Source organism: Melopsittacus undulatus, chromosome 2 (assembly GCF_012275295.1).
Source record: "Melopsittacus undulatus isolate bMelUnd1 chromosome 2, bMelUnd1.mat.Z, whole genome shotgun sequence".
Lineage (NCBI taxonomy): Eukaryota > Metazoa > Chordata > Aves > Psittaciformes > Psittaculidae > Melopsittacus > Melopsittacus undulatus.
The window spans coordinates 19,604,162-19,618,037 of NC_047528.1; the positions used below are offsets into that span (position 1 = coordinate 19,604,162).

General features: G+C 42.1%; 1 protein-coding gene across 3 annotated transcripts in view; it reads left to right on the plus strand.

The window, feature by feature from the left end:
- Nucleotides 1-313: 313 nt before the first annotated feature.
- Nucleotides 314-13,876, plus strand: part of CDK8 (cyclin dependent kinase 8) — a 74,565-nt gene continuing 61,002 nt past the window's right edge. For 2 of the 3 annotated variants that reach the window (XM_034060129.1, XM_034060130.1), the window contains exon 1: nucleotides 314-482. In XM_034060129.1, the coding sequence (XP_033916020.1) occupies nucleotides 355-482 (128 nt within the window). In that variant the 5' untranslated portion in view covers nucleotides 314-354. The remainder of the gene's footprint in view (nucleotides 483-13,876) is intronic. The other variant, XM_031049605.2, reaches the window with a different exon arrangement.

A 13,876-nucleotide genomic window follows, 5' to 3' on the forward strand; every position in this document is an offset into this window, starting at 1 on the left:
GGCTCAGGCGGAGGTCGCAGCCCGCCGCCTTCCACGTGGTGCGTTGCCCGCCGCGCCCGGGGCCGGGGAGGTGTCCGCGGTTTGCGACGCTTCTTTGCGGCAGTGCGGCCAGGTGCGGCCGCCGTATTTCGCCCGGGAGACCGGCTGTTGTGCCGCTAGCTGGCGGGGCAGGGAGGGCGCAGCGGAGGACGGGGCTCGGGAGCGCAGCAGCAGCCCCGCCGCCGCCCGCCAGCCGCTGCATGGTCCGCGGGGCGGCTCGGCGCTCTCCTGCTCCTCCTGCTGCTGCCGCAGCTGCTGCCGGGCGGGGCGCGCCGCGGTCGGGCTAGGGTCGGGGCGGCGCGGCGGGCGCTGAAGATGGACTATGACTTCAAGGTGAAGCTGACGGGGGAGCGCGAGCGGGTGGAGGACCTGTTCGAGTACGAGGGCTGCAAGGTGGGCAGGGGCACCTACGGGCACGTCTACAAAGCCAAGCGGAAGGACGGGTGAGTGACCAGCCGGGACCCTCCTGCACCCGCCGCGGGCTCTCCGCCACCCCCTGGTCCGTCCATGCCCTCATCCCCGCCCCCGATCAGTCCTGCCCCGGCAGCTCTGCCCTGCGCCCGCCGCTCCCTGGTCGTGCCGCCCTTCCCGGAGCTGCTGTACCGCTCGGTGCCAGCGCTGCTGCTGCCGCCGGGTTAACCACCGTTGTTGGCGGTTCGGGCTGTGCTCGGCTCCCGCGGGTCGCTTCTAGCGTCCCCGTGCCTTCAGCGGGTGCTGGAGTGGCGCTTCGGTAGGGGCAGGTTCCGAGGAAAAATACATGTAGTTGAGGAAAACGGGTTTTCTTTGCGAATAAATCAGTAACCACTTAGTGTTCAGCCTGGCCAGCAGCTCCGTAAAACGGGGTTTGATTTTTTATATTATATTTTTTTTGTCTGATTTATTATTTGGAGTCACCATTTTAAGTATTCTCGCTAGCTTCCTCTGGAACCTAACTCTGCTGGTCCTTTGGGGGTTTTAGAATTCTTTAAAATGCTTTTATGTGTGGCCAGTTCTCGGTACAGACCCGAGTAAATGAATTTCTTTGCCTAAATGTGTTAAAGAAAGATCTAGCAAACTGTCATTTAGGTTTCCCTCGCCCATGACATGGCATCACTTGCTGAACGGCAGAACAATAGGAAGTAGGGAGCAGAGGAAGCAAGAGAGGGTTGGCTTTGTAACAGGTCCTGTATTTCAAACTACGTCCATTTATTCTGTTACAGTGGTGCTCTGTCACTCAAACAAGGTGTGTTTTAGAAGTTGAAGTGTAATTTTTTATGGCTGATACACTAAAAAAAGAACTTTTAAAGCAGGCTATGGTCAGTCACGGCTGACTTACGATTTGGCTCTGTTTACATAAGCTTTAATTCTAGAAATGCTGTAGCCGGTACATACAGAAGAGCTGTAATGGGACTGGTTGCATCGTGTCTTGTCTGTGTCTTAAACATGCTGATTTTAATTGCAGCACAGTTTCTTCAGCATGAATTTTGTTTGCTGCTGTGAGTCAGCTAACTGCTTTTCTACTCAAATTTTACATTTGGATCCTTCAGGGTAATCACAGGGGAGATTCTTACCTTGCCTGAATTCTGCTTTTGTTTTCTGGGAGGGAGAGGGAAATGAACTGTTGTGCATGTGCATATTGCCCCAAGTCTCTTTACAAGCAGGTGTAGTAACTTTGCTGTACAGCCAGTTGTGGTTTTAGTGCCAGTAAGTAGACCTGTTATATGAAAAATAGATTAAGGTACTGGAAGATTTGAATACGATTCTAATGTCAGGCGCCTTGCAGCATGTTGGACTGCAGCAACGTGTAGGGAATTCAGCGCGTGATACTGCTGAAGCATATATTCCATCGTATTTCTGGTGAAATCGTCAGTCTGCTTGATGTTGTTTGGGAGAGTGTTTAGAGCTGCTCCTGGTAGTGCTATCTTGAGAAATTTGGGGGGGAAAATGGAGGTGTGTGGTTTAAAAAAGGAGGCTTTACAGTAGGATTTCCTCTTGGTTCTTGGGTGTATTTGATTTTTAAATCCTCTTCCCTTCCAGATTACTGAAAACTTTCTCTTTTAAATGTGCTGTGTAACTGCGTTTGGACAATCAGTAAGATATGTAAACCAGAAACATCCGTAGATGCTTTTGTGGCTTATAGTGTATTTGCACATATGTGACCTTAAATTACATGGATGGGATTAGTACTGAAGTTAAAGGTTCCATTTACATCCCTTTATCCAAAGAAATCAATTAAATTGCAAAAGCAAATATGTAATAACACTTAATTTTCCTGAATCTATGGTGACCTATGGATATGTGTTGCATCTTGCAGTGGGGAGTATATAAAACAGTTCAGTGTTTGTATGCTGTTAGATGAACAAGCTGAAAAAACATTCTTGTACTATTTCAGTGTTACCTAAATGGTGTGTACTGATGATGAATAGCCAGCCTGCTTTTTGAGTTGTTTGTAGAGCTTGTATAGCTCAAACTTTGCATAGATATGAAATTGTTCTCTATCTTTTAGTTAATTTTCGTAATTTCCCCTTTATAAATTAAAGCAAACTTTGTTACATGATTCTAATTCTTGTGTTAAGTAGCATTTCATTGAGAATATTGGGGCAACTTTTTCTGAAATGACACCTACATACAGATATCAGAGTAGAAGAACGAAAATAACTAAATAATTCAGTTTGTACAAATGTATATTCAAGAGCTGTTGGTGATAAAAATGCAATTTAGGAGTAGTATGAGGCAGTGCCTGTAGTATGACTGCAGTCTTCACCTCTTGGTTTTTGATGGCTTTTACAGCCGCCTCTGAGGTGCAGTGTGGCAACTGAAAACCAGATAGCAGCTGTGCGTCCTAGTTGTAAGATGTTAATTGCATACCATTAAAGCTACACTGTAATGTTCTGGAGGACAGCGTTGCAGGAACCTTGATGAAGCGAGAATCCTTCTAGTGAGTGAAAGGGATGCTCTGTAGAAAGTGCTTTAGTGAGCTGGTGAGGGTGTAACCTGGATTTAATGCCTTCTTCCAGCAAAACTGCCAGTCCAGCCTTGTGGTGCCCTTTGCTGTAAGGTGAGGTTTGGGCCTTGACTGGTCTGTCTTAAAGGCTCATGAGGTACAGCTCCAACAGACGTCTCTTCATATTAGCTGCTAAACTTGACCCAGCTGAATAACGATGTAAAGCACCACAGCTGAGCTCTACCTGGTGCATTGCCTGCAGCAAAACTGCATTCTGTTTGCAAGCTTTTATTTTAATCCTTATTTTGAAGTCTGTGGTCTCTGTGGTTGAGTCTTCCTGACTTTTTATTGAATGGTGCTGTCTTTCATCAGTGCAGTACCTGCAGTGTGCCCTAAAACCTGCTTAGAACAAGTTCTATGTGAATTGATGGGGTTTATTTTTATAGCAGAAAGGTGTACAAGGTAGCAATTGACTCTAATGGCAGACACGGGGAATGGAATGCAGGTATGGCATGTTGCACATCAGTCTTCAGCTAAAGAAGCTGTTGCTTGTCTCTAATAGTAGCAGAATAGTTTGCTCTTTTTTTTTTGTCCAGAAAATGACAGTTATTTCCTGCATAGAAGCTGCTTTGAGTGCCCGTTGGGTGCTCCCTCAGGAATGTTGTTCAACCCAGATATTAACCCTACCTATTTGACTTACGCTGGACTTGGAATTAATGCCAGCAGCTTTTAGTCTGTTGGACTAACATACACATTTTATTTTCTTTGTCATTGACTGGATCAAGCACCTTCAAAGCTTACCAGAACCAAGAGCTAGGTATGAGGGGCCTGAGATGCAGGACACTGGGACAGCTTATGCAAGCCTGGTGCAGCACACCAGGTAGACACTTCTGGAGCTGGCAGCATGTGCTGATGCTGAACTGGTGCCCAGTTTTAACGGGATTGATCTTTCAGAACATTCTTTTGTTCATTCTCCTCTCTCCCTGCTGTTTTATGGTACAGATAGAAATCTGAGAGAGAAGCCTATTCGGTGGAGCAAGGCTGTCTGTTTCAGTGGCAATTTGGAATGTTTCCAAATATTAATTTTTCCTGCTTCTCTGATGTGGTTTGGATGAGAATAAGAAACTACTGGATGTATCTAACTTCTTAATTACAGTAGCCAAAAATGATATAATTGAAGGTTTCAAATTGTGGTAACAATCTCTGGTGCTTCATTGGAAGCTTTTCTTAATCTCTTGGAAGCAGACTTGCGTGGTGAGACTGTTGGTGGGAACCAACAGTGGGCAAGCTAGTGCTCTCCTAGTCACACTCATAAACTGTGATAAGTGATGCAGGTCCCAAACACAAGTGCAGTTGGAGATTTTTTTTTAATTTAATTTTATTTCAACTATTCAGTTCTGTGGTGGAAATTTTGCTGTTGGTAGAAGGCCAGAATCTTTCATTTGGGTGTACTGGTACATTGAAATGATGGAAATATATTCATCTGCTGGACTTCTCCTTGCATGCTTCAATCAATCAATCAAATCAATAGCTACCTTTTTTCCTTGAAAGTCTCAGCTGTACAAGAGGCAGAATGGTGGAAAACCAGTGGATGTCCAGTAAACTGCTGGTTTGCTAAATCTCTAGTACAATATGTTACAGTTCCTACTTACTGGTTAAAAGGATATAGCTAGAATGGTGATTCTTTCAAAAACTTTTGTATAAAGAGAAATTGAAAAGATGGGGAGTATTCATTTCCTTGGTGGGGAAAAAAAAGAGAAAGTAGAATGTACTTAAGTTACATAAAATAATGAATGGTTTCGTTAATATGTAAGATGGGTGCTATTCTTGTTTCACAGTATTTGAAGAGGGGGCATGGAATTTCTTGATTACCAATAAGGGAATTTTATTGCAATGTAGATAACCTGCATCATGTGTTGTCAAAGGCAAAAATAAGTCAAGAGCTTAATGTCCTGTAATCTTATCAAGAGCAGTCACTTCTGACTGATGTAACTGGTTGACTGTTGTTCTGCTCTAGAAGTTAAGCTACTCTGTTAGAAGTCAGGCCAGGCTTTGCAGTGCATGCAGAAAAGCCTACATTTAGGTATTTTGATACTATTTTTTTAAACACTTGGTCTTTCATAAGGTTGATACCAGATTAGTTCCAGTTTGTGTTTATAAGGGTATATGTTTACTGAATTATGTCAGGTTGTAGATTGCTTTGTCAGTGTTTATATCAAACTGATTTTTATTGAGGGGTCTGTTGAGTTTGGATGTGCCACAAATAGAGGTAATGAATTCGGGGAGAGATTTTATTCGGCAAGAAGAAAAACACCAGGTTTGGACTTGAGCTTCTTAATTAGTTCTGTATGGATTCTTTGCAGAAGCTGTATCATGAAGTTCATGCTGCTAGCTTTCCATGTAAAATTCCAAACAGCTCTTGTCTTCCCGCAGTTTAATAGACATGAGGGTTTTTTTTTGTTTTGTTTCTCCTGAATGTTCATGTGTGTTGATTTTCACAGTTCTGAACTGAAGCAGTTGGTGCAGATATAGGCCTGCAGAGAAAGCTGCAGTGTGGGCATGCAAGCCTTTGGCTTCTGACTCCTGTCAACGATAGCACGGAATTTCTAAATGCCACAGACTTTATTTATGTATGTAATATGTGGTATTATTTTCTTAAAATACACACCCCGAGTCTCTTTTGGATTCATTACCGCAGTAGTTAAAAAGTTCCTAATTAAACTATATCTACATAATGAGGTATGTATGCTTTATGGCATGAAGGCTTGAGCTCTTAAATGTTTCTGGTAAACCACTTATGTAACTGTCTTCCCATCTGCTTCCTTCTCACCTGGTTAGGTGGCTCCAAGCTTTATAGGTTTTTAAGGTCTTGCAGTTGAGTGAGTCCTCCTGTAGCCCTTGGACTTGGTGTGATCTTCTCTTGTCACAGATGTGTTAATTTCATAGCCTCCAGCAAAGCTGAGTTAGCATTTCATTCCTACTTGACAAGTGCAGAGAGGAGCTTGTGGAAGTAGTGTTGCAAAACACCAAAGATCTCTATCAGCTTCTATTCTGGACTTACAAATTGGAATAATATATGTAAATAGAGGGGGCATGTGCTATTATGCTTGATTTCTCATGAGGGAGTAGGTTTGGAGGGTGCTGATTACAGATAAGGCGCATGTCATCAGAGGATACTGCGTCTGGCCAAATGACAGAAAGCATGGGTACTCCAGCTCTTGAGTATTTGATTTTTCTGTTTTAAAGTCTATTGGAAGTTTAAAACACCAACTGACCCCCCACAAAACAACAGAGTTGTCATTTATTGCCATTGGAATCTGAAGATCTGTAACTTACAGACTGCTGCAGCAGAAACTAAGAAGCCTCTTATTTAAGAACAGAATTTTAGTTATGCTGAAATTTGGAAATTCCAGTGGAAACTTAAGGAAGGTACAATGGATCAGGTTTGTGTATGGAAAAGTTGTACTCCCAATGGTATGCAACAGCAGCCAACGTTGTGGTATGTACTTCACAAGACCTAAAGGTTATGGCACTGATGCATCCATTTTGGCATTGAAAGGTTATTGTTGTGCTACTGTATCAAAATAGTTCTAAAAATCTGGCTTTTCATTGACCTTCCTGACTTACTCATTGATGTGCCTGAAAACAGTGATAGAAGCAGAGCATTCTGAATATCCCATTAATAATGAGATGCTTCCATCTTCCACCAAAATAATTTTCCATAGATGAGAAGCAGGACATTCATTGCAAATGTCTGGATAGCGGCATTTTTTCAGCAAAATCTTGGGGTGTGTGTGTTGTTTGTTTTTTCCTAATGGTATTCTTGGGAACAGAATTCTTTCTGTCTTGGTTTTGGCTGGGATAGAGTTAACCCTTACTGGGTTTCTGTCTCAAGGAGTGAGCAGGGAGGGATTGGTGAGTGAGGAAACTGGGTCCTGGAGGTCTCCTGGACCAGGAGAACAGGTGTTGCAGCTCTGGTTTCCAGCACTGAGTATTGAGAGTTGTGATAGAAATGATAAAAAGACCCTAGACCTGGCCTGGAAGGAGCCATTATGTCTGAGAGCAGGAATAAAATAGTGGCATTAAAGGGTGAATCTGACTTAGTAGTTTTGTGTATTTGAGTAAAAGTACTTGAAGATCAGAAGTTCAAGTAGATAAGTGTTAAAGTACACATAGTGCAGGTAATCTGTCGTGTAGAAGCAGCTCTTCAGTGAACAGGTTGAAGGCAGATTTTGAGATTAAAGTTTGGGGTTTTTGTGTGTGTATTTTTTTTGAAACAAAAAAGGAGTAGTGGTGGTGTCTCCCTTACTTTTAAGGGTGAGTGTGAGGAGGCTCTAACACTTTTCCTGCTGCTACAGGACCTTTGCCGGCCTTTGTGGATTCTAAAACAATAACCTGTAGTGGATGAATATCCACGTGTATTCCTTAACCTTTTTGCTGACTTTAAACAGCACTGTTTGTGGTCTGTGTGATAATTGCTCAGTGGGAAATGTAGATTTCAGATACTTCTGCAAAAACATCAGAAATTTCTTAATCATAAAATTAATGTTCTTTCCTGTTTCTGTTATGGCTACAGATACTTATAGCATCTCTATTTCTGAACCTATTAAAACCCAGTGTGCTCTGTGGGTGCTACAAGTCCTTGTATAAAGAGATCTGAGGTACTAGCTGCTCTTGAGATACTAGAGAATTGAAGTTGAACTTGCAGCTTTGCTGTCTTAGAGAAGTCACACCAGCTACGCTAGCTTTGGTTGCAGTTTTTCTAGCTTGCACAGTACTTGTGTAATGGCATTTATGAAACCTGATTTTTTTAATTTTTTTTCCTCCTCCCCAAGGCTCTTTGCTTTATTGTGGAATTATCCACTGTCTAAATGCAAGTTCAGATTGGAAGCATACTAGCAGCTGGGGATGTCTACTCCGATAAGGTAAATGATGTGCAGAAGTAACAGTCTGCATGTCTTCTGCCAGTCTGCTGCCATGAGCAGTCTTAGATTAGATCAGCTCTAATGATTTGAGGTAAAAATGCTGTGCTTTCTGGGCATGTCTTGGGGGAAGAGGAACTGACAATCTTTAAACATTTGAAATATAATGAAAGGGCCCATGCTAACAGGATGTCAAATCTCATTCAAAATTCTCATTTTGAAACTGCGTAAGCCTGTGTTTGATCAATATGTAATTGGCTCTCTTTTATGTTTGCTTAAAGTATTAAAGCAAGCCAGCAGTTTGTTTTATAATTTCATACTCAGAATTGTGGATTCTCACTTTATGTAGATGATGGTACTCAGTTCACCCTCCTCTGTTAATTTAAGTCTTGGAAATGTTTCTTAAGGTTCAGTACAGAAAAACTCATCTAAGTTTGTTCAAGTAAGGTGATGAAGCTGAGGTAGGACTATCAAAATACTTTAGCTTGCTTTTAGTATCCTTCCACTGTAAGGCAGTCTTGAGATTAGAAAGGTCTGTCTTACATGGAGGGGATAAAGTTTCAGTTTCAGGCTCCATCCCACCAGTACTCCAACTCTCATGCTGCTCTCCCCCCTGCTGCCCCCATCTTTTCTTTGCAAGTTTGGCAAGTAATGCTGTGTGTTACTGCTACATGCTGGCTGCTAGCCATTCAGGAGGGTTTTGTGTTCTGGCTGGCTAGCCTGCTGTTCTCTCTTGTCTTTTCCGAGGCTCAACAAATGGTTGCTGGGACCTTGTCAAGCCCCCATAATGGCACATTTGGGATTACAGCATAGCTTTATTCATAGCTACAATTTTTTGTTTGATACAAGGCCACTTGTGAACTAGTTATTAACTTTTGTGTATTGTAGGCTTCCCATTTGAGAAATTACTATTTGCCTAAATACTTTCAAATATAATACAGAAGCATGTAAAATCCTTAGCTTATGTAGGAAAGGTACTGGATAGACAACTGGATAATCTTTCTACAGAGAATTCTACTGATGTTGCTCTATTGCTTGTGTTCTGCATACCCTAAGGAAAGACTGACTTACGCATATGGAGGTTGCTAAAGAGTCCTTGTAAAATTGTATGCAACACTTGAGCAAAACCGCTATTGAGGCAACGGTTTCTATTCAACTGCATCTTAACTACCTTGAGAGTTAAGTGGTAGTACGGCAAAGCATATTGTGTAGTCAGTTTAGAATTTGCAGGAAAAGAACTATAAGCCAGGATTAAAGCTGCAGATATTTTCTTTAAAGGACAAAATGTTCAAAGAACATAGTTATTTTCTTAACTACAGATGATAGCCTAAACATCCAAAATTAAAATCAGCCTTTTAAAAATGCACATTTTGCGAACAGGGAAGAACACAGCTAAAGGTCACTGCAACAATCTGCCTGTTTTTCAGAAAGCTCTGTGCTGTGTGCTTGTAACACCTTGCATACAAGATGTTGACATTTGAATAAAGGACACTTGAGAGTTGCACTAAAAAAGAAGACTTAATTCATTACTGTCTGTGTGAATAATATGTGCAACTGAGAACTCAGAATACAAAAGGATCTGAATGGCAGCAAGCCCTTATTCCACTTTGTGTTTCTGTCCAAGATGTGTTTTCTGGGAGAGGTACCCTGAGATGGGGGAGCATTAACTGCAGGTGTACTTTCGATTACAGTTTGCATTCAGACACTGGATAATCTCACAATAAACCCTTGGAAAGTCAGGTTTCACCAAACCTGTTGTTCTCATGGAACTACTGTGCAAGGTATTGGAGCATAACAAAAGCAACTGGAGCAATATCTGCCTGGGTGGACTTCAAGACATCAAGGCAGCAGATTTGTTACTGAGTGTAATTTGAACCTTAACTGACTTCCTGCACGTGATCTGCTTGGTGTTCAAACTCCCTCTTTTCTTTTTGGTGAGTATCAATCCTGTCTAAGTAGAGTTGAACAAAACAACCCCTCACAAGTAAATATGCTAACAGTGCTATCAGTGTTGTGTTAGTTCAATTTTATAAAAGCTCAGCTGGAAGCTTATATGACTCTTCCAGATGAGTGTCAGGTACCAAAGGACTCAAAAGAAGAAGAAGAAGAAAAAAAGAGTAGCTATCACAACACTGAAGGTGTATGGATAGAATTCCAGGCACAAATACAGGGGGAGAAGAAACAACAGTAGGACTATGTTTCCATCTGCCTGGCTAGTTTTCCTATGCTGTGTGAGATCAGTGAATCTACAAAGCAGAAAATACAATAAGGAATGCCTCATTAGCCTTATTTCCTTAGAGGGATGCTCTGTCAGGAAGAGATGCCAAGACAAAATGTGACTGTGAATAGCAACTTACTGAAACGGCTAGTCAGGGCACCCACAGTGGAGAATCCATGCAGGACTTGGCCTGCAGTAGGATGAAAGAGCAGATTCAAAGTTTTACTCCTGGGGGCTGTGACAAATAGGGTGTGTTCTTTGCTCCTGGAGGGATGCTGAATCTACACAAGTTAAGAAAACTGCTTCAAGTACCGCTTCAGTTAAAAAAGGGAATAGGAGGGTGATGATGGGATGAGATGACTTCTTAAAACTGAAAGGGCCAAGAAAGTGAACATTGCAAGCTGCTTAAGAACCATTTTTGAAGCTTTGCTAGACTCTGATTAGGTATCACTCCACAAAACACACTGTAAAACCATAAATTACGAAAATCTGACTTGGTAAAATAGTAAAGGAAGCCCTTTGGAGTGGGACTTCCTTTGAAAAAGACTCCTTTCAAGAATGGAGTCTTCTATGAATGATGAATCTCAAAATAGAAAGGTTAATGAGGGTAGGCTAAATGTAAAACTGTGGTGTGACATTCTCCCTCTCAACCTTCTGCCCATATTAGTCTCAAACTCACATAAACAAGCTCCTCCCACCCTGAGAAACTACTTGAGAAGGGCATGAAATTCATCTTCCTTTTAGTCTCCCTTTTCCAGTGCACCAGTAGCATAAAACTGTCTGTAGAACCAGGGCACCACTGACCTGTTAAGTGTTTAGGAAAGATGAAATGACAGCAGGAGTAGAGCTTTGAATTTGCCTGTGTGGTATGGAAGAACTTAAAGAATTGGAGATGAAAGAATGCATTAGGGGATCTGTCTCAAATTGAGTGTTTTGGGAAGGGGCTATTTGAACAAATTCAAGAGCAGTTGTCAAGCTGAGATGTGTTTGTACATTTGGAGGAGTTCAAGAATGAAATAAATTATTACTCAGACAGTATAACCCATTGCTTTAAATTGTCCTAGTCTTAGAAGGCTGGAAAGGGGCAGTGGTGAGATGTTTTTTAAAGAACTTTTTGGAAGGGTAGGAACTGCTAACTAATAAGCTAAACCAAGAGCCAAGAGAATGGACACATGCAAGATGCTGAGATGAAGAGACAATAGTCTTACAAAATACATTCATTCTATTAAAATCCTTTGACAAAGTTAACATACAGGTTAAGGCAACATAGTATACGTAATCTGTCTAGAGTTCCAAATGGCAATTCTGGAAAGTCCTCTACTAAAGGCTTAAGCTGATTTTAGAGATGGTCCTTTTCTGAATAGGGAAACTGGTTGGAGATGGCAATTAATGGTGAAAGGTCATTAGTGGTCTCTTGGGAATCTGTGCTGCTCAGAAGTTTTGTTTGGAAATCACTTGTTATCAATAGTTGGGAGACAGCTTTGCTGATGAGAGTGTTACTTGGGATAGTGAAGGCAAGGAGTGATTGTGAAGGATTGGCCCTCAGTATCAGAGTCCTTCTCCAGCAAGATACCATACTCATTGATGTGATGTGCTTGAAGAAAATGGTTCTTTATTCACACAATGGTAGCCTCTGAATTTATTATTACTTAAGAAAAAGATTTTTGAGTTTATAATGACAGTTTTGTCAAAGTGCCAGCTCAGTGCAAGTAATTGCTGAAAAGCAGAAAGAATCATAGGACTCACTAGCAGTAGAGTGGAGCGCAAGCATGGTGTCATTGTTGCTGTAAATCCTATTTTCAGTATTGTATGCCCTTCTAATCCGTTTGTTCCAGGCAGGTGATAATAGACCTAAGGAGGGCAAACAAGGATACTCAGAAATGTGGAGCAGTGCCTGTACGAAAACTTCTGTTGTGCCCATAGACAAAGACTCTTCTGGCTGAGGGCTAGGGGCAGGGAGAGTCTCTAAAATCCCACATGTCATTGAGAAGATAGGAAACAGTCATTCGGTTACTGGATACCTTTATGAAAGAAAAAAATCTATTAAGTGCTATGAAATAATAAATGTCACCTGTGATCCTGTAGCTCTGTCAGTAGTATGTGACTTAAAAAGCTTCTCACCGTGTGTCGTGGTTTAAACCAAATCTGCACAGTTCGTTCACTCACTCCTCCCCTTGCTCCCCCAACTCCCAGAGAGTTAGGAAGGAGAATCCAAAGAATGTAGCCCCGACGGATTGAGATAAGCACAGTTTAATAGCTAAGGCACAACACAAATCACTACTGCCATTACTACTACAAATAATGATGATAAAGCCAATAACAAATAAAGAGAATACAACACCTCACCAGCCACTGACGCATAACTCACCCCACCCCACCCTGCCCGACCGAGCACCGACCAATACCTCCTCCATCCCCCCAGAGCTCCAGCCCTTCCGGGTTTCTCCCGGTTACCTCCTGGGTATGACGTGCTATGGTATGGAATACCTCTTTGGCTAGCCTGGGTCAGGTGTCCTGTCTCTTCTTCCTCCCGACCTCCCTCCTTCCTGGCAGAGCATGAGCTCAGAAAAAGGCCTTGAACAAACCAAACACCCGAGCAGTAACTCAAAACATGCTTGCTATCAGCAACTGTTCCCAGCCCAGAAGTCAAAACACAGCACTGCACCAGATACCAAGAAGGAGAAAAATGACTGCTACTGCTCAAACCAGGACACCGTGAGTTGCTTTTAAAGCAGCAAATAAGTAAACTAAATTTCACAGATCTGACTTCTAAAGAAAAAAGTGCCAAAAATAAGTTACCCGATGAGATTGTGTTTTTCTGAAGTTTAGGTCAGTACTTCAGCACTGTTTGTTTGTCTGCTTTTCGGAAGAGATGCTTTGAAATGCTGTATTGTCTTTATGCAACCTCTAGTTTATCAGGTTGTACAAATATTCAGGGGGACCTAAGAACAATTTGAAAGGAGGAAAGTGCAAATGAAGTACAGCAGTCTTTTCCTTTATAGCAAATTTACATAGATATATCTTGGATTTATATAAGAGTACTGGGAAGACTGCCATGTCCTTTAGTAAAACAGCATGGGGCTTTGGGTCCATTGCAGGGTATTGCTCCCCATCAGCTGGTCTCATAGGAATCCTTGTACTTGTGTGGGTTTAAGACTTATTTTTTAGGCTGCCTGTCAAATCAGTTTTGTGGGAAAAGGGAGGGTAAGATACTTCATCAAACCCCGGGGATTCTGCTTCTGTGCAACTTCTGTGCTGGAGTTAATTGCAGGGCTAGGTGTGGGGGTTGGCTTGGTTTTAATTTTATTTATTTTAATTAAGGCCAGCCGCACTCCCTGTGGTTTTCAACACCACCAGAAAGCAGGGAGCGAAGTGAGTGGCGTCTGGCTTTTTCTTCTTTATCTTTGTCACCTCTACCCGTTCCTTCATTGCCTTATGCCCTTACCACATATTTTAGTGCTGTTTTCTATACTCCCTGTACCCTAGTCAGCCTAACAGAATTTGTTAACCCAGGGAAAAAAAGTGTGTAACTTTTTGTCACATGCAGAAGGTGAATCATGTCATGGAGGAGTGTGGCGCAGATTGGAGCTGGCGTAAGGGAAGGATTTTCTGGCTGGAAGCAGTAAGGCAGAGATGTCAAGACAAGGCTTTTGACAGCAGCAAATTCTTAGATCAGAAGAACCACATGTACAGTATATCATTGAGTTTACTTGATTGCTTTGAACTTCTTGCCAAACTACATGTTGTGGTGAAAGGTGTTAATTTAAGAAAAGA